Source organism: Macaca thibetana, chromosome 9, assembly GCF_024542745.1.
Source record: "Macaca thibetana thibetana isolate TM-01 chromosome 9, ASM2454274v1, whole genome shotgun sequence".
NCBI classification, from domain to species: domain Eukaryota; kingdom Metazoa; phylum Chordata; class Mammalia; order Primates; family Cercopithecidae; genus Macaca; species Macaca thibetana.
The window spans coordinates 101,288,620-101,313,031 of NC_065586.1; the positions used below are offsets into that span (position 1 = coordinate 101,288,620).

Here is a 24,412-nt window from a genome sequence, read left to right on the forward strand (position 1 = left end):
AAATGATCCAGACAGAGCAAGACCCTGTGTGTAAAATTTTTTTAATTAAAAAAATTAAAATGATCCAGTCCAGGATTAAAACTAAATGATGTCAGGGACCAGGAAGTTAACATCAGTATGTAAGTGGCAGACCATAAGAACATATGGAGATAGAGGGCTGAGACCCTAACTCGGGGTCCTGACTCCATCTGAAAGACCACAGACTCTGGTTTTCAGTACAGAATATGGCCAAGCTAAACATTTGTGATTCATATTTACTTCATGAGTCATTAGTTTGAAATCTCTAATCTAGAGGTTATGTATCCGATGACTGGAAACCATCCATTAGGTTAGAGTCAGACCACAGAGGTTCAAAACCTGGTTCTGCCATTCGATAGCCATATAATCTGAAATAGACTGGTAAGCTTCTGTGTGCCTGAGTTTGCTCTTCAGTAAAATGGAAATAATCATACCACTCCCCTCACAAAATTATTTTCATTTTTAATAGAAAAAATACATTTAGATGGCTTAGAATAGTGCCCGAATAGATGTTTTTCTTGGTAGCCCAACCTCTTCACTAGGTGAGAAAATTGAAGTTCAGAGAGACTGACACATTCAGCATCATGCGGCTTACTTATAGCAGTGCTTATATTTTGACCCAGAACATTAAATTCCAGGTTGAGTATCCTTTTCTCTATATCAGTGATCTTCAATATAATTTTATTGGCAGCAGAACCTCTCTTACCTTTTACTCCTAAAATATTACACAGAACTCCAGTGTATACAGCAGATGCAAGTGGTTCTGCTCTGATTGAAACAGGATTGCAGGTCTAGAGCTCCACTCATTGGTTATACCTCCATGCCACATTTCTTGCAATCCTCATGACTCTGAAGATTCTAAAGAAAAGTGTGTAAACCACCATACTACAGAATTTAAAAACATGAGTGAATATCTAATGACAAGATAGGCTGTGTCTTCATTGCATGCGTGAGCTTCCTTGGGCAAGGGTGTCTGTCTCTGTTGGCACTAACTCTTAAATTTTAGGTATAACAATAAAAAATGAAAGTAGATGAATCCTTGGAAGCCATAGGAAATGATATCAACCAAAGCCCCTAACACCCATTTTGCTGTCACTTAGCAAGGAACAGAAATCATGAAGCTCATAATTTATAGCCTTGGTTCAACATGGAATTGTTTAACATTGCCTATAACTCAAGCTTTTTCTCAGCAGTTTCATAAGTCATAGTAATTGCTTGGCATCCCAATGGGCAGAGAGATACGGAGATCTGCTGCCTTTTAAGCCTTCCATCTTCTTTCAGGACATGCACATCATCAGTACAGACGAGAACCAAGTATTTGCAGCAGTCCAAGAATGGAACCAGAACGACACGTACAACCTCTACATCTCAGACACGCGTGGGATTTACTTCACTCTGGCCATGGAGAACATCAAGAGCAGCAGAGGTCTAATGGGGAACATCATTATTGAATTGTATGAGGTATGTAGCCAAAATTGTCCTTCCCTTGGACCTATCTTTTTCCTGAATTTTAATGGTATAAACACAAGCGCTGGAGTTCTGGGTTCAGATTCCAGCTGTACCACTTAGCAATTGTATGACTTTGGGCAAGGGACTTAACTTCTATATGCCTCAATTCTAGTAACATAGAGATAAAATATTTACCTAAGGAGATTATTGTGAGATGAGAGATGACAGATGTAATGCATCTAGTATAGTGACTGACTCAACAAAGTTAGTATTCCTGTATGTATAAACAATTGATTACTAGACAGAAATTAAGGTACTTGGCATAGGTGATTTTTTCAGTAGCTTTGTAAACTCTGTGTTGCTTTTGTGGACCCTGAGTGGAGGGAATAGTGCTATTTATGTGCCTTAAATTACTTGGAAAGTCCTGTTTTGTGAACAAATTTTATAGGAAAATAAAAGTGAATATCAGTGGTGGGAATGAGAGTTTTTCTAAGATGCCACCAGATGCCAACATCTGTGCAGGGTAAAAAACTGGTTTTGACAGGAGTGTGTCACTTATATTGAGCTTGTTAAAAAGTGTGATAACTAGTTAAAGAGTAATTAGGAAACCAAGTGACTCCATGTAGTAACTGTAGTGAGAAAGAGAGAAAAAAATAAACTACTTTCAGTGACCTAAAAGATGTGGTACCTTTTATAGTGGCACCGTGTGACCTTTGACAGTCCTAGATCCAATGAAGGAATTTGACTGGCCACCTGGATATGAAGGATTGAGTTGAGCAATGAAGGCGTGTCTCATTATCCAGTATTCACTAGTAACCAGTGGCCACACCCATACAGACTGTGATGGTTGAGGTCATTCATAGAAAGACATACGTTGTCTATTCTGGGTGGTGGCCTTGGAGCTGGGTGAGCTGTTCCCTTGTGGGTTTTCCTTTTGAGGAGTAGAAGTGGCTACATGCATGGGCTTCTGCTTTACAGTGGTCTCCTCTGAGCAGTGCCTGTCAAAGTCCCAGCAGCCCTAAATTGGTATCTAAGTTGGCTATTCAGTTACTGAGTGATATGGTTTGGTTCTGTGTCCCTACCCAAATCCCATTTCAAATTGTAGTCCCCACGTGTTGAGGGAGGGACCTGGTGGGAGGTGATTGGATCATAGGGGTGGTTTTCACATACTGTTCTCATGATAGTGAGTGAGTTCTCACAAAAGCTAATGGTTTTAAAGTGTGGAACTTCCTCGCTCCCTCTCTCTCTCGCCACTATATAAGACATACCTTGCTTCCCCCTTGCCTTCCATTGTGGTTGTATGTTTCCTGAGAGGTTCCCAGCCATGCAGAACTGTGAGTCAATTAAACCTCTTTTCTTCATAAATTACCCAGTCTCGTAGTATTGTTATAGTAGTGCGAGAACCGACTAATACACTGAGAGGAGTAGAAATATTTAAGATTGCACCTGTCCTGTTAGGCAGAGAGATGATAACATAAAGGCATGGGACAAATGAATGTACATTTTAAAACAAGGAGTGAATGTCATTGCGCAGAAAACAAAATCAGTAGAAATACCCTGATTTCCTAGAGAGTAACTGACAAGTGCTGAAGTAATTCCCTTAAACAACAAGGTCCCAGTTTGGGAAATGTTCCATATTTTTTTATGGAAGTGTGGAGACTAGTAGAGATGACTAAGGGGAGTAAATACCTTTGGGAAGCTTACATTTCTATGCCTCTAATCATACTAGGAGGCAGAAATACACCTTTGTTATTGGACAATAAGTCACATCTTGTGGGAGGGTTTGAATTAATGTTCCCAGGACTGAGGCCATTCCAAGTTCGTGTTTGTACAAGTAAAGCCGTAGAGATAAGACTGTGATTCATGTCTCTGTGATCAGACCCAAATAGGGGAGGGTGGGCATCGCTGCAGATGACCTTGCAGTCAAGAAATTCTGGTGTCTCTGATCCTCTTGGTACAGTGGATGAGTTTGCCACTATGCTGCTCTTATTCTAAGAAGGGGTGCCTGAAACTCCTTGGTCATTTACAACAGTGCAACACTGTGATATGGGATGAAGCATGAATCAAAATGAAGAATGTGCCCAGATACATGCAATTTGTTTTCTTTCCACAGAAGTTGGTCTTGTGTTTTCAGTCTTACTGAAGAAAAAAAAAATGCATGGTGTCATTGCATCTATAGAGAAGACATAACAGACAGGGCAACTCAAAAAAAAAAAACCAGCTTTCTTGATCTTGTTTTCCATTCAATTTTAGCAGGATTGATTGCATCCTTGCTTTGTGTTCAAGCCCATGAGGAAGGTGGGAGAGTTATGACTTATTTTTACCTTCAGAGAGTTTGCAATCTAGTTTGTTGGGTTTTGAGGGGGTCAGTAAACAAAGTTCCTTATGTACCTGGCCAATGCTGGAACCAATTAGGACAGCAACAAAGGGCAAGACAAATGGATATCAAACACAGCTTTATTGCTTTCAAAAATTATGCACAAGGAAGTGGGATTGATAATACCGTACCCCAGAATTGAATTCATCCATTCAGTCCCAGGCAGGAATGATAAATCAAAGACTGTCTTATAGAAGCCTGTTCCTATGACACTGCAGCATTGATGTACAAAGGATGTGATCTTTGCAGGCAGATCCCTAAAAGAAGGGCAGGGGTATGGGGATGATCTGTGCACATGCAGTTCTTTTTCTCAATGTTACCACTCTGACCATCAGGACTTTTGCTCTGGGGAGGAAATAGTGAAGAAGTGGGAGACATTCCAAACATAGGAATGGAATGAGCCAAGGACTGAATGGATGGTGCTGATTTGTGAGAAAGTAAGCTAGACAGGCTAATTGTGTGGAATAGATGCTTGTCAGGGACAAGAATGAGGGCTGGATAAGTAGCTGAATTTCAGATTCTAGAAAACATGTAATATCAAGTGAATAAATTGGAACCTGACATTATCTAGACCGTGACCATACTGAAGATTTTTAGAGGTTAATGCTGTTTTGCACCTGGAGATACATTCTGTTTTTTGGAGATAAAGCTCAATTTAATTGGTCTCTAGGGGTCATTAGAATTTAACCTTCTTTACTGGAAATTCTCACAGAAACTGTGATTATGTACCATATGGCCAGTTAGCAAAGAGACTACAACTTTTCTGGACTCCGAGTACCCATGAGTAGTGCAACTGAGAAAACCAGTAAGGTTTCACATTCAATTCAGCTAAATTAGCACACTTTTATGGAGTGTATTTTGTTTGATGATATTAGGACTGGTACATGAGATTCATAATTACTGGAGTGATACAAGTGACTCTGTTAGGGTAATTATCACAGTCTAACTTGTATTAGAAGTTTGATTCTACCAGGTTATGGAGTCACAAAAGGATAATTCTAACTTGAGGAATTTGGAGAGACTTATAGATGACTTTGGCTTAATTATAGACAAATTGTTGGAAATAAGAAGAGAACCAGAGTCGAATGAGTAGGGATCCTATTTTATGAATGTTGAGTGACCTTGTAGAGCAGTGGGGATGGAGATTGTAAATATACTGCTAAAAAGCTTGACTGAAGATTCAGGCATTTATTCTATGGGCTAGTAAGTATTCGTCTTTTTTCCCCTCATATTTGCATACCCAGAAACTATTTGCACGTGTGATGTACTCCTCTGTGCCAGGTTAATTTGTAACTTTATATTAGAATAGGACATTACACCTGTTTCCCCTTGACTCAAAGGTTCAGAGATGTCTTTAGGTAATTTTCAGGTAACAGGTGACTTGGGCTGACCTTGACCACTTAAGCCACAGGTATATCACTCCATCTTCTGCATGGACCTCTGAAGCCTCTTCTTGATAACGGAGAGGAGACAAAGAAAACAAGAACTTATTTGGGAATTCACCTTGCAAGTCTTGGCACTGAAATATCCTTGAACCAATGGAGATCAACCCCACGGAACTCCCCCAAAATCTAACAAGGCTGAGATAATTTCCTTTTCAAATCTGTTGGAGTTGTCTCCTGCTGTAGAGAGATTCTCCTGCTTGTTCTTTCTCAAATTCCTGCTTCAAAGTACAATATTGTCATGACTATAATTACATAATTAGGGGAGAAAATAACACTTGAAGGCCAAATAAAAATCGATCTCTTCTTTGAGGTGGTGTCAAGCCGACTCCTTCAAAACAAGGCTGGTATTGACAGTGAATGTAGCCTATTGTGTGTGCTTACCATTATTCTCATAACACTCTTTTCATGTAGAGCTCTATTGCACTGTCTTCACATCCCCAGCTATAAACTACATTTCTTTTTAATTACTCTCCCTAATAAATCAAGAAACAAATATTCTTTCCAACACCCACAGTTATACTGTGGCAACATTCTCTGAGGTGCCGGTGTGATACATTTTCTTCAGTGCTCTCCTGGATATTTTGCATCTAACTTAAAACTCCTTATAATAATAACCACGGCATACTTGGCAATGCCCTAGACCGGCACTGTCAAATAAATACATAAGGTGAGCTACATACACACTTCCACATTTTTGCTTCCCACATTTTAAAAAGTAAAAAACAACAGACAAAATTCATTGTAATAATATTTTTTATTTAAACAAAGTATCTAAAATGTCATTTCACTATACATTCAATGTAAACAATTATTTAGTTATTTTATATTTTTTCCCTATTAATTTTCATAATAAGTCTGCAAAATCCTGGATATATTTTACATGTCTCATGAATCTCAATTTATATGCTAAATTTTCACCAGAAATACTTGATCGGTATTTAACATTTCGTAAATTTACAGTAAGAAAAGAAGATTCACGTACCCAAGTTATTCTCAACAAACTTAAAAGTTTGCCAGTAACTGAATTGGATATCAGTTCTTCAAATTTCTATTGGTTAAAATGAAATAAAATTAAAAATTAGTTTCTTTGTCCCCCTAGCCACATTTCAAGTAGCCATATGTGGTCAGTAGCTACTGTTTTGGATTGCACAATCATAAGCAACTTACATATTTTTTTCTTATTTATCTGTCACAATATCACATTCTTCATTGTGCCTGTGAGATTACAGAGATGCGGAGAATTTAGTGGCTTGGCGCCGATCACACAGCTAGTGGTACTGCGTTTCAAGAAATCCGTCTGCTTGACAAACCACTTAGGCTTTCTCATTATTCATTTTTTTTTTTTTGCATTTTTTATGGTGGTATAATTTATGTTTAGTAAAATTTACCCTTTTAGTATACAGTTCTGTGAGTTTTGATTTGCGCATTCTGCTGTGTAAATGTGTGCACAAATCACAATCAAGACATAGAACAGTTCCATTACCCCAAATATTCCCTTATTGCCCTTTTGTAGTCCACCCTTCTCTACCCCAAAGTCACTGACAAACACACACCTGACTTCTCTTTGTCTTTAGTTTTGCCTTTTCTAGAGGGTGAGTAAATGGAATGATACAGTAGGTAACCTTTTCAGTCTGACTTTTTTTCCGCTTAGAATAATGCATTTGAGATTCACCCACGTTGTGGAATACATCAGTTCCTCCTGTTTCTGAGCAGCATTCTATTGTGTGGATGTGACAGAGGTTGTTTTTCAGTCACCAGCTGAAGACCGTTTAGGTTACTTTTTAAAATTTTGCGTGATTATGAATAAAATTTCTATAAACATTCTCATGACCATAAATTTTTATTTCTCATAGGTAAATACTTAGGAGTAGGATTGCTGAGTTGAATGTAAGTATATGTTTATAAGAAGCTACCAAATTTTTCCAAAAGTGGCCGTGGGATTTTGCATTTCCACTAGCAAGGTACGAGAGTAGCAGTTGCTTCACATCTTCACCAACACTTGCTTCGTTTCAGAGGAAGAGAGAAAGAGAGAGGGGAGAGAGAGAGAGAGAGAGAGAGAGAGTGTGTGTGTGTGTGTGTGTGTGTGTGTGTGTATAGCTGTTCCGATAGGGATTTAGTGGTAACTCATTGTGGGTGCAATTTGCTTTTCTTCAGTGACTAAATAACTGGACCCAGTATACCTGGATGGATAAAATGAAACTTCCAGGCCGGGCGCGGTGGCTCACGCCTGTAATCCCAGCACTTTGGGAGGCCAAGGTGGGTGAATCACGAGGTCAGGAGTTCGAGACCAACCTGGCCAACATGGTGAAACCCCTTCTCTACTAAAAATACAAAAACATAACTGGGCGTAGTGACGGTCACCTGTAATCCCAGCTGCTCAGGAGACTGAGGCAGGAGGATCGCCTGAACCCAGGAGGCAGAGGTTGCAGTGAGCTGAGATGATGCCACTGCACTCTAGCCCAGGTGAAAGAGTGAAACACCATCTGAAAGAAAAAAAGAAAAAAGAAACTTCCCAGCCAGTCTCAGTACTCTGGTCTCTTTGACCATCTTATTGATGTTTCCTTGCCTTTCCTCTCCCTAGAGCCTGTCGTCTTCTCTCTGCTTTATCATGACTTTCAGTTACCCTTATTGGGCCAGAAGGACAGCTGCTTACAGACTCCACAGGGACTTTTTTCCCTGAACCAACCTTCCTCAGCCCCTCACCACAGGTGGGACTCTAGGGACAGCCCAAGGCAGATCATGGTAATTGCGTTTTTCAGCAAAGCCCTGGCTTCTTTGTCCTGAGGTCTCTAGGAGGTGACCAACAGATGACTATGCCACCTGGACTCAGCATTCCGCCAAGGGGCCTGCTGTCAGTTTCCCTCTGTACTCAAATTGATTCCCAGAGGGAAAGTGGGCCACACATGCTGGACACCTTGTATTGTCCTCTTCTGCGGGCACCATCACAGGCTGGTACCCTTCCCCCCGGACTGCTGAAATAATCAGCAGTAGCCAAACATCTGATTTCAAACAACAGTGGGAGGAAGTATGTTTAAAGTTAATTCACTGCTCTGTACCTCCTTGGATGAAGACAAGTAAAAATGCATGTCTCATTCTCCAATTCCTTTACATTGCATTTAGTGAGGGTAAGTAGTCTTTCATAATACTTTTGTCTTAGAAGTATATGTGTACATACAAGTGTACACATTCATGCATATATGGGTATGAATCCACTGGGTTGCAACATAAATGTATTTCTTACTTGGATTGCAGTCAAAAAGTAAAAACTGTTGGCTTAGGACACACAAAAGCCAAGTACCCTTCAAACTTACAGTCCGTTTATACAAGACATGAAACCAAAAAGCGATTCAGTAATAATGTAAGGGCTTTGAACTATCCAAACACAAGTGGGAAATGTTCCGTTTCTTGCAGGCAGGAAGGAGATTGCTGGAGCATTATGTACAACTGCAGGAGAAACACCTTCAGAGCTGCAAGTGGGTTCCCTGGGAGTCTGTCCTTGCTACATCTTTTTAGTCCCCATTCTGCTGGTTTTGTTCTCAGAATATGTGGGGCACACAGAAAATACCTGTCCAAGTGGTGGTGTACTCAGTGGGAAAACATGGTAATGGTAATGGTAATGATTGTTTAATTTGTTAACCTGCTCACCCGGAAGATCACAAGAGGTTGCTGAGTGGCTAGAATTCTTTCCGTGATGCGTTGAGCTGGGGGCATCAGAGGGGGCCACAGTAGCTCCCCGGGAAAAACTGAACCAGGGCCAAGGTGTCTGAGTCTGATCCAAATATTTTCATTGAGGAAGTGGATAGCAAGGCCCTGGGTATATGTGGGAGAGGGTAACTGGTTTAGGGGAGTGAGTTCTCTGGAATCATTAGCTGGTGGTCTAACAGAAAAGGCATCAGCTCTGTGGCTAAACAGAACACTGAAAAGCCTCCATCAGGTAGAAGGTTCTAGAGAATCTCAGATTCCATTCTTTGTGAGGAATGACTAGTGTTCAGGTTTAGGAGATGCACCTTCGCAGTTGGTTTTAAAGACTGAGATGATCTGAGGGGCTCATAGCTCCCAGATGAGCATTTGAGATGCCGTCCTTTCTGAAATGGCCCTGACTTTAAGCCGTTAGGGCAGGGAGGGGGTCTCTAGCGAGGGCATGGCTCAGGCATTATGCCCTCCCCTACCTTGGTTTCTCTGCTTACCTACCCACTGTTCCAGGTAGGAATCTAATCAATTCTATTGTTGGCCCTTTGTCAAATTCCCCTGGTGGTGTCCTTCCAGATAATTCTATTCTCCTCCTGACATTCTCTGTCCACTTGTTTGTTTATTCTTATTTGGTCCAACATTCTCTTTCAAGGCCAATCAGGTTACTTAAAAAAAGAAAAGAAGACTTTTTATTTCATCAATTAAATTATGTCATTTGAAAAAAAAAAAAAGCCTCACTTCTGTGAAACTCTTGACCTTTTCTCCCATTGCCATTCTCTCCGAAGTGAGTAAACCTCAGTTAACCATGATACTGGAAGAATGTGGGATAAATCCAATTAAAACTTAAAGATATCTGAGTATCACCCACAAAACCTGCCATTGAACCTATTGTTTATATATATTTAAACTAATTGAATTGTCTTTAGCAACATGCTATTTGCTATTTGCCTTTGAAACATGCTATAACTTCTATGGAAAAAAGAGTTAAGGGTATCTTTCTTTGATGCAGGACGTTGTCATTCTAAATATCTGCTTTTCTTGCCCATCATGTAGAATATAAGGAACAAAAGTTTGAGTAGAATTTGTACTTACTCTAGAACCCTTCTGGTGATAAATCTCCTTTAATCCTCTGGCTGCTTGTTTTGTGGTGATGCTCTTTTCCTATCAAAATATCAAAGGCTTGCAAATCTCAAAACATGGGAACACTGGTGAGTGCTTTACATAGTCTCAGGGATCCTTTGCCAGCCAATTGGGACAAAGAAGAAGAAGAAGGCTTATTCCACCAATTTCGAAGCAACCATTGGCTGAGTCCCACAGAGGATGTGGGATTTATCCAAAGTCACACAGTGAGCTAGTGGCATGGAAAGAGACAGATGCCAGGCCTCCAAGCTGGATCATCTGCCCCAGGATATCTTCCTTACTACTAATCACAGTGCCTCAGCTTCCACCGTTAGGGAATACCCATCTATGGGCCTCGCCTGAGCAGAAACACATTATTTGCTAGAAGGGGTAACTCCTTCGGTTCTTGTCAGCCACTCCCACCTCAGAGGGAATGTTAATAGTTAATTAAAGATAAAGTCCTATGGAATAAAGTACAGAGACGAGCAAAGTGGGAAAAAGCAGATGGGTAAGCATAGAAAGGGACATCTAGGGGGGTGACAAAAGGTTCAGAGATGAACTTTTTAAACATTTTTCAGAGACCACATGGCATTCAATGTTTTCTATCATGTTCCTTCTTTTCCTGCTTGGAACCCCAACATGCCATGGGAGGTTCTGGGTCTTCTCTAAGGACTTCTCCAAGACCACAGGCATGTTGGCCCAGCATGGTTCTCCATCTCTTACCTTTTTTCCTAGGTAGCAGGTATCAAAGGGATATTTCTGGCAAACAAGAAGGTGGACGACCAGGTGAAGACATACATCACTTACAACAAAGGCAGGGATTGGCGCCTGCTGCAAGCTCCAGATGTGGACCTGAGAGGAAGCCTGGTGCACTGCCTGCTGGTCAGTCACTCGGCCTCATGGGAAGTTCACAGGGCAGGCTGGCCACCTGGGGAAGCTGTGTCAAGGGTTTTCTTTCATCAGAGGGTCTTAGGAACTCAGGTGGTGCAGTGCAGTAATTTTCTAAAATTTGCAGGGCATTGGTCCGTGGACTCAGACTGCAGCACCAGTTGAATTATGCAGGCATTTACTGAGGATCTACTATGTGCTCCATCTCGTAGTAAGGCAAAGAAACATATAAGAGAAGGAGCCTGTGCCCAAGGGTCCCAGGCACAGATCAGTAGTAGTAATACATCTATTAACTGACACTGACATGATGCATTGTGTTTTGGTAAATTCTTGCTAGATGTTGAGGCAAACAAAAGTTGCTTTGAGATTCCGGTGGGGGGAGGGGTTAGGCTGGAATGTCCATTTCGAGGATTCCTATTGTATGGAATATTGGGGTAGGCACCATGGAAGACATGATGTGTGAGATGGTTTCTCTGGCTCCAGGTGCTTCTGCTCTGTGTGAGGAGGCAAGACGGTTCATTAACAATAAAATCCACAACGCTCAGTGCCCTCTGAATAAGGACCTCTGTAAGAAACAATTTTAAGGTCCCAGAAATGGTTAGTTTCTTCTGAGCAAAAAGTTACCTCTTGCCACTTATTCGAAAAGATTTATTAACCACTTATCATATTCTAGACCCTATGTTAAAAATTGGGACTACAGTGGTAAATATGGCAAATGGCACCCTTTCCCTTTGTAATTTTCAGCCTTATTCCATATAATTTTTGCTTAGGGTACTAGGAGGGTCAGAGATAAATGCCTGCTTACCTCTAGGAACTGGTCACAGCATGATATTTTTTCCCTCAAACCTTACCCATGGATTCATCTTATTTTAATCTGATTTTCTCTTTCTATTTCTTCATCTTATTTGTATTTATTGTACAGAATATGTCTCTGTAAATCCCCAAGCCCTTTTAAGAACACTCCAATGGGGATAGATGAATAAATAAGTGAATAAATAGAGAACACAGACTTATATAGGTTTTAGATGATGGCTTCAAATATTTTAAGTAAAATTATAAATAGGAGCAAAATACATAAAACAGTGATGGAGACAATCTGGCTGAAGAAGGTGGAGGGCCTGGCCTAGTTCACATAGCTTCCCCTCTTCACTCCTCCCGGAGGGCCCTTAGAGCTCCAAGAAGCAGAATCGATGGTCAAGATCAGAAATGCAAGAATGTTAGTGTCATCCTGGTAGAAGCAATGGTCAAGGAGGCTTCATAAAGCCAGCCATGAACTGGACCTTGGATAGGTTGGGTGAGGAAGAGAGGGAAAGGCATAAGATTCAAGTTAGGGGGCAGAGGCAGGAGGGCGTTTATGGAAGGTACTCAGTGGAGCTTCTAATCTGAGCATGCCAGCTGTCTCAGGTGTGGATGTCTTCTGCCCAAAACTGTGTGACTCACCATCCAATGCCTTGCTATTTCTGGGAGCTGAACATAGGGAAGCCCATCTCTAGTGGGGCAGGGGTACAGGTGTCTGGAATTTCCTAGAATGAAACTATTTCCTTCTCCATTTTAGCCCTTCTGTTCCTTACATCTGCACCTGCAGCTCTCTGAAAATCCATATTCCTCAGGAAGAATCTCTAGCAAGGAGACAGCCCCAGGACTTGTGGTGGCTACAGGTAAGGAAAACGTTCCCTGGGCTTCTTCCGTACTGAGAGTATCTAGAATAAATGTGTCACCTATTTTTGGATCTTGGACTCACCGCATCAGATGAAAGCTATGGGCACTCTCCCCAGAAAATATGCAGGATTCCCCAAAACCCATCCAAGAACCTAAGATGCAAAGAGCTCCAGGCATTTGTAATTCCTAAGTTCATGCATCTTACCCGGGGACACAGAGCAGTCCCCTGTGCTTAGCAAGAGGCCAGAGTTTCTCTCAAAGTAAACTGACCAATCAGAATGGTTGTTTATAATAGGAATCCACACTTTAAGAAAACATGATAGATGAACTTCCTAGCTCACCAAATAAGTTGGGGTTGTTTTCTCTTTACACAGATGATTCTTTACAAAGGGTTCCATCCCAGCGCTGTTTTTAATCAGGAGGTCTCTGGTGCATGTAAAGGCTTGTTTACACATGATTAACCACTTGGCTGAGAGCCTGAGGGCAAAGGGCAGAAAAACTTAAGGTTGTATTGTTGGAATCAGTGTCCACTGAGCATCAATCGGAAATGAAGATAAAGCAACTCCGAGATGAAAGCTGAAGTCTCGGCAGAGTGTGCTCTGATTAGCATGCACTGCATTTCCATACACCTTTTCAGGAATACATTGATGGCATAAAGCAAGGCAGCCTGCTGATCTTAGAAGTTAGAGCTCTGGTGTTGGTCAGCTTATTTTTCTAATGAAAGCAGATAAATTCACAGTGACTTTTGGAGCTGGTACATTCTGTTTTCTCTCATCAACCCAAAGCTCTGGTCCCTGGAGTTCCTACTCTCTAGGCATGGCTTCCTTGTCCAAGCCTCCAACTGTGTGAGCTTTTACATACCACCAGTGACCAACCACTCTCATCGGACTGACAGCTGGCATAGCCTTCTAGGATTTCAGTCAACTCCTGTCGACCCCAGATGGTTGGGAGCAACTATGCTTAACACCACTGGCTTCAGGGAGCCCAGGCTGGGGAGAGATGAGGGCAGGCCCTGTTGCTATTCCCCTGGCTGGAGGAGTGATCCTCAAACTCTGCAATCCATGTGGATTGGTCTTCCCAACTCAAGGGCTGCTGGACCCTATGCCTCTCCTCAAGACCTACAGGAGGCCCAGGGCTGAACTGGAAGCTACATCAAAAAGTAGGGATGAATAATAAAAGTTAGTATTATCTGAATGTTTAGTGTGTAGCCAGGTATTGTTCTTTGTGGCTTGACCACTCTGAACTTCAGTGTTTTCATTGGCAAAGTGGGCATAATAGTACCAGAATAATATAATTGCAGGATATAATTAAGCAATGAATTTAAAATGCTTAGAACAATGACCAGGCGCAGTGGCTTATGCCTGTAATTCCAGCACTTTGGGAGGCCAAGGCAGGAGGATCACCTGAACAGGAGTTCGAGACTAGCCTGGCCAACATGGTGAAACCCTGTCTCTACTAAAAATACAAAAATTAGCCAGGTGTGGTGGCGCATGCCTGTAGTCCCACCTACTAGGGAGGCTGAGGCAGGAGAATCACTTGAACCCAGGAGGTGGAGGTTACAGTGAGCCAAGATGGTACCACTGCATTCCAGCCTGGGTGACACAGTGAGACTCTGGCTCAATAAATAAGAAATAAATAAGTAGAATGCTTAGAACAGTGCCTGGGACATATTGAATACTTAGTACATGTCACTTATCATCATCATTAATATTATAGAAGTTAAAACTCTTCTTACATCAGAAGAATATAATGTGCTCATCTCCTTCAACAGAATCCATAAATCCTGTGCATACACTAGGCACACAGAGAAACTCAGGAACCTTGTCCTCCTGCTTTCCAGGCTGAGCCCTGACACTTACTAGGTTTGTGCATTTGGCTTAGTTTTTAACCTCTGAGCTTCATTTTTCTCATCTGTAAAACTGGAATGTTTTCTACCTTGTGGGGGTGTTGTAAAAATTGGAGATGGAAGTGTGTGTCCAAAGATCCAGCAGAGTGCTCAGACCATCATAAGGTAGAATTAATGGTAGTTGTTCTTACCTGTGACCAGCATATTGCTTCTCAATTAGTACTTTGTAAATTAGCGAACACAAAGACATTAAAGATTTATTTTTGAATTTTTTTGTCCATATGTATCAGAATTGCTAATTCCTTTTTATCTCCCCCTGTAATTCTTGAGGCTTTTTGCCATGCCCTGGATTTTTGGGAGAGATATAACTCAGCTGATGAGATTCTGATGAAAAACCAGGGCTGAGTCACTGGTGCATGCTTCTTCATACCCAGCTTCTCCTTACCCTGCTTGCTCTGGTCACCCTGGGAGGTTATTTGCCATCAGGAAGATAACTATGAAGTCAGCTAATTTTACCTTCAGTGGCCTGCATGGAGCCTGCCTCTGCAGGGTCCTTTCCCACATCTGTGCCTTCCACCTTCCTTCAGGTGTCAGCTACCCTGGGCTCTCTCCACTTCCACTGCTGACTCCCTTTCCCCACCTTGAACTGAGATGTGGTCTCAGGTAAGCTGCGTGGGTAAAAGTATAGCCTGAGATTCATCTCTAACTCCTGTTGAGGACATCTCCGAAGGCAGATGGAATTCCAGTATGGAGAGTTTGGCAATTGCCTTTTGCAAGAGAAACACTGGGGTTCCTAATATCCTTAACACAGTGGTTTCAAGCTAGTATTAAAGACCTCACATCCTCACAGTGCCTTACAGCATGCAAAGCACTTTCCTTGCCTTGATTGCACAACTGCACAATAATGTAGAAATGGAGATTACTATCCTCCTCAATTTAGAGATGAAGAGACTGTGGGCAGGTGGAAACAGGTGTCTTGTTCCAGCCCACTCTCCCTCTGATTCCACCTTGATTCCACCTCTAGTGCTCTGTTCTGTAGCCATTCAGCCAGACCTATCTCTGAGCCCCTTTCCGTGCCAGGTCCACAGCTAACCAGACTCTCTGCTAGGCTTCCTGTAAACTCTGAATGTTTGCACCCTCCTGTTTTTCCTTCTGTGGCAACCCTCCTCCCGCCCCTGTCCCTGCAGGGGCACATTGATTGAACACTGTCAGCTTCCTCCCCCACTGAGCCTGTAGCTACCCCGTATGGGCAGCAGATCCCTCTGGCATCAGTGGTGGTAAGAGAAGCATTGCTAGCCCTCAGAGGACTTCAAAATTCTCTCCCTCTTATTTTTTTCAAAAATATTTAAGGAGCAGAGAAGGATAGCACTGGGAGGAAATGAGGGTAAAAGGAAGTTGTTTAAAGCTTCCAAAAGGGGCATGGGCCCTCCGTGAGAAGAGATCCCAGTTCTTCTTCTTCTCCATCTCACTCCCACTCCTCTCTCATCATACCACTCAAGGGGGCAACAGCTGCATCCCCTTCTTCCAACGTGGTTGGAAGTCACTAGCTGAGCGCCAATTCCACTTCAGCCAGCAAGGTTCATTTTTCAAATCCTCCTTCTCTGACAACATAACTCAAGCTCTTCCTATCAGAAATCACCCACAGAGTCACCTAGGAACTGTGCATGTTCAAAGATCAACTCCTCCTGGGTACATCTTTTCTGTCCGTTCATCTGGAAACCAACTTTCTGATCTCTGTGATCAGTAGCATTTTCTTTCAGGGGTCTTTTCAATTGACAGACGATATTTCCACAAATAGAGTTCACTGTGAGCCTTGGGTTCTTACCAGCATAAGGCCCCCAAAATCCATCTAGTCGAGCTTTGAAAGAGAGGTTGAAGATGTTGACAGAACCAGCTTCTAAGGAAGGTGAGGGATGATAAACTAGATTCTTAGAAGCCATGCCAGGGATGGAAGATACACAGCTCTGGAGCAACTGTGCTCCTGCCTCCCTCTTTCTCTGTCACCCTTGGTAGACATCTATTGATCACCATCACATTCTATTCTGTTGAAACCAACGAATCCTTCTTAACACAATGCTCCAGGTTAGCACAACCACCAAGCAACTTGGGTTGATATTGTCCTCCCCATTCCTCTTTACTTTCCTCACCTGTGTCTTCTAAAACCTGTATCTGGGGAGTTGAATCCAAAATTCCAGGCAGAACTCGATGGATATACTCACGAAGCCTCTCCCTACTCCTCTCACACCTATTGCCTGAACCCTGAACCCTGAGCCCAGGGGTTATTTTTGGAAACTTGAGTCTCAAAACAAGTTGGCTATCTGTGTGCTCCCTGATGCTGATGGGAGCTTGACAAGCTGTAGCCTGGCTTTAATTTCTCATCTTGAAGCATTAAATGTCAGGAACTCAATTAACATTTTCATTATTGCATTTTTGTTGTGCTCCTATTTAGGCTACAGATGTGTGGGAGCTAACATTCTCTTCCTGCTATTTAAAAAAAAATATATCAGCCAATATCATAAACTCTTACATGTTTAGGGTTCCTTCCTGGTTGTCAGAACCTCCTCAAGTGCACGTCAATGTTGGAACATGATCCAATCATTTTTCCCATTCATTCATTCCACAATTACTTATTGAGCACTATTAGGTTGGGGGCATTTTTTTAGGCTCTGAGAAGAGGACTGCCCATTGGGAAAACTAAATCAATATAGATGGACTAGAAAAGCTTGACCACTTTGTTTTTAATAAGCATAGCCACAAGGTGATGGAGTGCCAGGGGAAGAAAAAGAAGGGTAGAGAGAAGAGGAGAGTGTGAAAGGATGGAAGCAGCAAGTGTGGTCGGTCTAGGCATAAGCCAGGTGACTTCTTTTCCTGCCATGTTTGATGGCCATGGTATGCTGAGTGTGGTCATCTTCTTCTGGGCACTGTATAATTTAGGTTACATAGTCTGTGCCATTGGGTCACTCAACTGCCTGGCACTCAAAGGACATGTTGACAAGTTGCAAACACACAGACACACAGTTATGCACACACACACACACACACACACACACACCAGTTTTTCTCAGGCTCCTATGCTCAGTTTCTCCATATGTGTCTACTCTTCCAGTCTTTGCTTCCTTCAGGGAACACCTGTCAGGAGCAATGTAAGAGATTATTGGTATACAGAGTGAATAATTGAAGAGAACTGAACTAATCGATATTCAGTCTTTGACTCATGTCATTGAATGATGCACTTCTGTCATACTATTTAAATGTTCTCCCATATTGGGTTTTTCTTCCTGCTGGGCTTCTGATATGACACCAAGAAAGAAACTGCACAAATTAGCTGTAAATATTACTTAGAAAACCTTTACTCTCTGCTCCCCCAGCCCTAAGCACACTTAATTGGTAAACTCCTGACAATCTCAAATGATCTGCTTATGTTTCAGGCAACATTGGCCCGGAGCTCTCATATACTGATATTGGTGTGTTCATCTCCTCCGATGGGGGCAACACATGGAGACAGGTAACTGGGCGAATTGAGAAAAAGGGAGGAGGCATTTAGAGTAAGTTCTACCAGTCTCTCTCGCCGTCCTATAGATTCTCATCTCATTATGACTTTGTAGTTTCAAAACACTTGAAGCAGCTGTTCAGTTTGGTCAATTTGGCTGGCAGGTTAGAGGAGTAATGGGGTAAAATGAGAAGGGCATTGGGCAGGGAATAGGAGGAACTGGAATTTTCCCAGTTCACTTATTCTCTCCTTCAGCCGTATGTATGAAACAGGTCCAGATGCTAAGTACTGTGCTGGTTGCTGGGGATACAACTGATAAAACTGTTTTTATCATTAGTGTGCCAAGAGCTCTTGGCAAGCTGTTCTCTTCACCTTTGGGGATGTGTTTCTGTATCTACAAAATGCAAGGATTAGAACATTAAAACTGACAAAGCCATGGAAGTCAGTGGTTGTTTAAGTATTGTGTAGACTGTCTCGAGTAAGTATGAAACAGCTTAATAGATATATGACTGCATGAAACGTTAATTCAGTTTTACAAACACTTACAGCAATGCTGTCCAATAGAATGTTCAGCGATGATGGAAAAGTTCTGTATCTGTGCTTGCCCATGCGGCTATGGAGCACTTGAAATGTGACTACTATGTCAGAGGAACTTAATTTTTAATTTTATTTATTTTAATTAATTTAAATTTAAATACTCTCTTGTGGCTACTATATTGGACAAATAGATTTATACAATGTCAACTAGGTGTCAGGCTCCAGGAGGCAATTGAATAATTTGGAGTCCCTTTCCTTAAAAAGCTCAAAATTAAATAGAAGAAATGGGTTCGTAACCAACTAACTATAGTTCAGGGTGTAGTAGTATTTTAGTGGCATTATTAGCACACAGAGAAAAGAGAGGAATACATCCTGCTGGAAAAACCGGGAAAGACATCATAAGGAGGAGTGACATTTTACTAAGTCTTAAAAGTGAGACAGTTTCTCCATGGAGAAGACAAGAGAAGGACGCTGAATATCTTGATGGTAAAGGTAGAGTCACCATATGAACTCTAGTTAGATAATTTCCTGTTTGGATCCCTTAGTGAAGATTGTCATCACCACCACCATCACCATCCCCATTTCCACCCATGTCAGCACGACCAGCATTGTAAAGATTACCAAGTACCTATGAGACAAAAGCAACTATGTCAAGTACTGCAAGGCACACAGTCAAGAATAAGGTTCCTACCCACAAGGTCATAATCCGGTGACTGGGGAACAGATACATAAATAAGATCATACCCTTCAAAATGCAAAAATAACCTATTATGAGAGCCAAAGGACGGTGGAAGCTGGAATACAAACTCATCTGGTACAAAATATCCTCATAGACAAACCATTTCTGGAGGTCTCTCTACCTCAAGAAGTAGCTCACCTGACCATTGTTGTCAATACTTTTTCTTTCCTCCTTTCTTAAACAGCTAAGGAATCCACTTTCTCACTCCAGTGCTAGACAGGGCAAAAATGAGCAGTGGCCAGATGGTAAAATCAAGAGGAAAGGATGAGGATAACTTCTCCCTCCTCCCCAGTGCCTCCTCCTGTGTTCCTCATTCTTAGGCTTCAACCCAGCAGTTCCATTATGTGGCTTATCACAGAGCCATCCTTTAAGCTCTGGAGAGAAAAGCCTAGCATTGCAGACTCAGAGTCTATGTTTATATCTGGAATATAAGTGAATCACCCTTAGGTCCTTTGTGCATTGAGGATCGTCATAAATAGGGACATTTTTCTTTTCTTTGAAGATAAATATGAAAAGAAAAAGAGGTTTAGGACTGAGAAACTACTTTTTCTCTCTAAGGTTCCCTGGGGCATATATATAGGAGACTCCATTCCTCTTACCCATTCCCCCTTTAAATCTGTCTGTACCTCCTTATCCTCTTATAGCCCTCTTCACTTAACCCACCATCCCAACTTCTCCATCTAGGCTGCATAAACCACCATCAATGGTTAAGTGCTGTAGGAATTCTCCAAGCATACTTTCCCCTAGAAGATCTAAAGTTGAGATTAGTTCTCTGCTGGAGAAATAGTTTTCCTGTTGAAGGTTGAAGATTTAAAAGTCATATCTCGTATAAGCATTGATAGATGTGAGCTTAGGTCTGAAGTTCTCTTGACTCAGAACCTTGTATTGCAGTTAGTGCTTAGAAAATGCCTGTGGTTAGATGGAGGGATGGATGGATGGATGGAACACTGAATAAGTGAATGAATGAGTGAATGGATGGATAAGTAACAGACAAATAGATGAAATAAAGAATGAATAACTTTAGGTCCCTGGACATACTGTGTTCCAATGACTACTTAGAGTAGGGACTTATAGACACCCAACTTGGGTCTTCATCCAACTTGCAGGGAGGTGGTGGCTATATCAGTTATTAGTTTTACCATAGTTGGTGGAAAATTGTCTTTTAAGTTCGTAGATAATGTATAAACAACACTATAAAACACTATAAAACATTGACAAATTAGCAGACGTCTGAATAGCTGAGGAAGAAGAGAAGGCTGAGTAGTAACTTAGTTACCTAGAAAGATAGGGGAGTTTCTTCGAAGTCATACTTTGCTTTGGGTTATCTAGTTGAGCATGCACCCTTTTGCCTCACCTTCATGTAGCATGCTGGTTCACAGTACTAATAGTGGAAAGAGCCCTGGAAATGCAATTTGAGTGGCCTAGGGAGAGTTATTTGTTTTCTGTGATCCCATTTCCTCATCAATCAAATGGAGATAATACTTACAAAACTATCTGATAGTGCTGTTGGAAGGCTTAGAACCTACATGAAACAATGTATGTGAAAGACTGTAAACTGTTAAGCACTATGCAAATGTAAGGTGTTGCTATGATTGTTGTTGTTGTTGTTGTTGTTCCAGATCTTTGATGAAGAGTACAATGTCTGGTTCCTAGACTGGGGTGGCGCCCTCGTGGCCATGAAACACACACCTCTGCCAGTCAGGCATTTGTGGTAAGGAGAGCTCCCTACCCTATTAATGAGCTAATGAGCAGCTTTTTAGTGGAGAGAATTGTGATGAGTTATTCTGCATGGTTTTGTACCCATTTGTACATTTCCTCATCCATTTATTTATCCATCCATCCATTTAGTAGCTTTTACATCATCTAACTCATAAGTAGCAATAGTAGGCCAGATAATTCAGATGGGGAGGGGTAATGAATACGGTGGGTGGTAATGAGTGGTCAGATAAGGCAGAAGACAGCAGGAAGGACCTGCAGTTCAAGTAGCCAAGATCAGTAATCCAAAACAGGAGAGATGGAAATTGGAAGAGGAGGGTTAAGTACATGTAACAGATACTGAGTTCAGTTCTAGAGAAGTTGAGTTAGTGGTTTCTATGAATATTTCAGCAGAAATGGCCGTGAGTTGTCAAATATCTGAAGATCGGGAATGGTCTAGGCTGACACTTTAGCTTTGAAGTCATTAGCCACTAGGTGGTAGTTAAAGCTATGGTAGTGGGCTCAGTGCTTCAAGAGAGTGAGTACAGGGAGAAACCAGGGACTCCTATGGACTCTGCCGAAAAACCAATATTCAGAGTGCAGGAAGAAATTATGGGACAGGCTAAATAGAAATGGCCAAAATATAGAAACTCAGGGGAAATATTTTCATGAATGCTGAAGAAAGGGGTGATTAATAGCATCAAATTCTACAATCAGATCAAGTCAGTTATGGAATAAAAACAACCTAGGATTAAGCAATATAGGAGGTTATTCATGATTTTTGTCAGAGTAGAATTGAAACAGAGGTGGGGATAAAAGTTAGACTGTAATAGATTTATAAACGAATAAACGACTGAATGGATGATAAGCAATGAAATGAAATAGAGACAGTATAGATTATTGCTTTCAAAGAGTAAGATTATGAAATGGAGCTGAAGGTGTATATGCAAGACCTTCCACAAGGACAGAGTTGAGTGAGAATAGATGATGATGATGATGACGACGACGACGACGACAACGATGACGACAACTTGTTGCTGTTGTTGTTTTGTGTTTTTGGCAGGGAATGGCTGAGTCTCATGTGTATTTATGCCCTAAAGGGAAAGAATTTCAGGCTTCAGATTCAGCAAAGGGAATATTTGGAAGAGTGAATATTTGTAGGTGGACAATATCCTATCTACAGTACAGTTGGTCAGATTCACATGGGCAGGAAGGTGGACCCTGGCCTAACTACCAGGTCTTAGATATTGGGCGATAAACACGTTCAGAGTAATAATTTTATTGGAAAGCATCAGACCTTAATCAGGAAAGGCTTAGGATTCCCTAATGGCAAATCCAATCTTCAGTCCCTTTGGCAAAGACTTAAGAAGGATTCTCTCAATTTGACCATTTTAAGTGAAACCATATGAAATCACCATTTTTAGGTCAAAAATGATCAAATATTACCAGTTTCTTAAAGCTCAACCTAGTATATAGTGAAATAGTTCTACCACTATGATATGGAGAGATTGTGCAAATAAATGTTAAAAAGATGCATGGAGCCATTTGTAAGAGGAGTGCTCTCCCACCTCAAGGATGAGCTTGCAAAAGTTCCCAATGTAATTGTTTATTATCCTTTTACTACTGATTTATATGGTTTTTTGGTAGTATCCAAATACTAGAATTGCTTGATATTAATGACTGTCAGTATTTATTGAGGGATTATTACATTCCAGGCACTGTTCTAAACCATTTACATGAATTATCTCATTTAATGCTTAACCAACCTATGTATGTAGGTACCTTTCTATCACCCACTTACAATGGCATCAAAAAGCAAACATGTTAAATACCTTTCTCAAGGCTAGACCTGTGTACCTGGCAGCACCAAGTTAGATTTCTGTCATGGATGCTCTTCTGTTCTGGCTGCTAATTTTCTATAAACTATAACAAGCACACCTAGGCTTATGACATAGTCCCTGCCCTCCAGGAGATTATACTCAAGATAAGATGTTTAGGCAGTACATGCATGACTAGAAGTGAAAGCAATGTCTGCTAAAGGATGCCGACTGTGTGTATTGCTGGAATACTGAAGCCTGGTATGTAAGGAGCCTGGCAGCCTTCTCTCACCTCCTGGTGCAGGAGGTGGCATGAGGGCTGACCTTTGAGAGAAGGATACCAGGAGTTACAGGAGAGGTGAGAGGCAAGCCAAGGAAAGAGAAAACTTTGACTGAAGTCCAGAATTCAAGTAATGTAGGGGGTGTTCAGGAGACTATTTGATTGAGACCAAAAATGTAGATAGAGGTAGGTAGGACTCAGACGAACTTACATGCCAGTTTAAGGGATTAAAGTTGGTCTGGTAGGTAATTTTTTCTGCTATCAAAACCCATCTGCCTCTGTAGAGGAAAGAGCTGTCTCTATTGTGGACTGAGTAGGACTTGCACTCTCAGAGAAGACAGCTTGAGTCTTAAAACAAGCTTGTTTTTAAACCAAGGAAGGCAATGTTTCTTAGCTCCCATCATGTTAAAAACTTCCATCTAAATCTTCATAAGAGAGTTGATAAATGTCCTACAGACAGGTTTAGCTGGCCTGGTTTCTTCCCTGTAAGTCCTGGAGAAGGGGCTAGCAACCAGCCCTTAAACTTGGCCATCACTCTCCTTGATTATGTAGGGACCTAGCACTTACTTAATCATTGATTCTTTTTTTTTTTTTTTTTTTTTTTTTTTTTGAGACGGAGTCTCGCTCTGTCGCCCAGGCTGGAGTGCAGTGGCCAGATCTCAGCTCACTGCAAGCTCCGCCTCCCGGGTTCCCGCCATTCTCCTGCCTCAGCCTCCCGAGTAGCTGGGACCACAGGCGCCGCCACCTCACCCGGCTAATTTTTTGTGTTTTTAGTAGAGACGGGGTTTCGCCGTGTTAGCCAGGATGGTCTCAATCTCCTGACCTTGTGATCCGCCCGTCTCGGCCTCCCAAAGTGCTGGGATTACAGGCTTGAGCCACCGCGCCCGGCCTTAATCATTGATTCTTAAAGCATTCTGCAGAAGTTGCCTTGTGCTGAGGAAAGAAAGAGTTTATTTTTGTCATTTCCTTTTGGTGGTAGAAGAGGAGAGCATATTTGACATGGCAGGAGTACAGGGAAGAGAGTTTTGGTTTTGTCAAATCTTAGCATCCTTACATCTAACAGTTCAGTCTGATCCACGAAAGTTTTATCTCCAGAGACTGCCTGACTTCCAAACGGAGTGCTTGGCTGATTATGCCTGGAAGGAAACTATCCAAGTTGGGAAACTTACTCAACATTCATTTAGGAATATTTATGTAGGACCAAATCATGACTCTCAAAGTCATCACTACAAAGTTTGAGTTTTCCCTTGTTCCATGTAGTATCTCTTTTCTTGGTAAAAGATGTTTACAGAGCTCAGGGAAAAAAAAAAAAAAAGAACTGCACTCCCACTGAATTTCTTCTTATAATAGCAATGATAATATC

At 41.6% G+C, this 24,412-nt stretch overlaps 1 protein-coding gene across 1 annotated transcript in view; it reads left to right on the forward strand.

The window, feature by feature from the left end:
- Positions 1-24,412, forward strand: part of SORCS3 (sortilin related VPS10 domain containing receptor 3) — a 612,976-nt gene that overhangs the window by 491,307 nt on the left and 97,257 nt on the right. Inside the window, exons 9-13 of the mRNA XM_050804899.1 lie at positions 1,300-1,479; positions 10,834-10,980; positions 12,542-12,644; positions 17,920-17,996; positions 20,877-20,968. Coding sequence (XP_050660856.1) covers positions 1,300-1,479; positions 10,834-10,980; positions 12,542-12,644; positions 17,920-17,996; positions 20,877-20,968 — 599 coding nt within the window. The remainder of the gene's footprint in view (positions 1-1,299; positions 1,480-10,833; positions 10,981-12,541; positions 12,645-17,919; positions 17,997-20,876; positions 20,969-24,412) is intronic.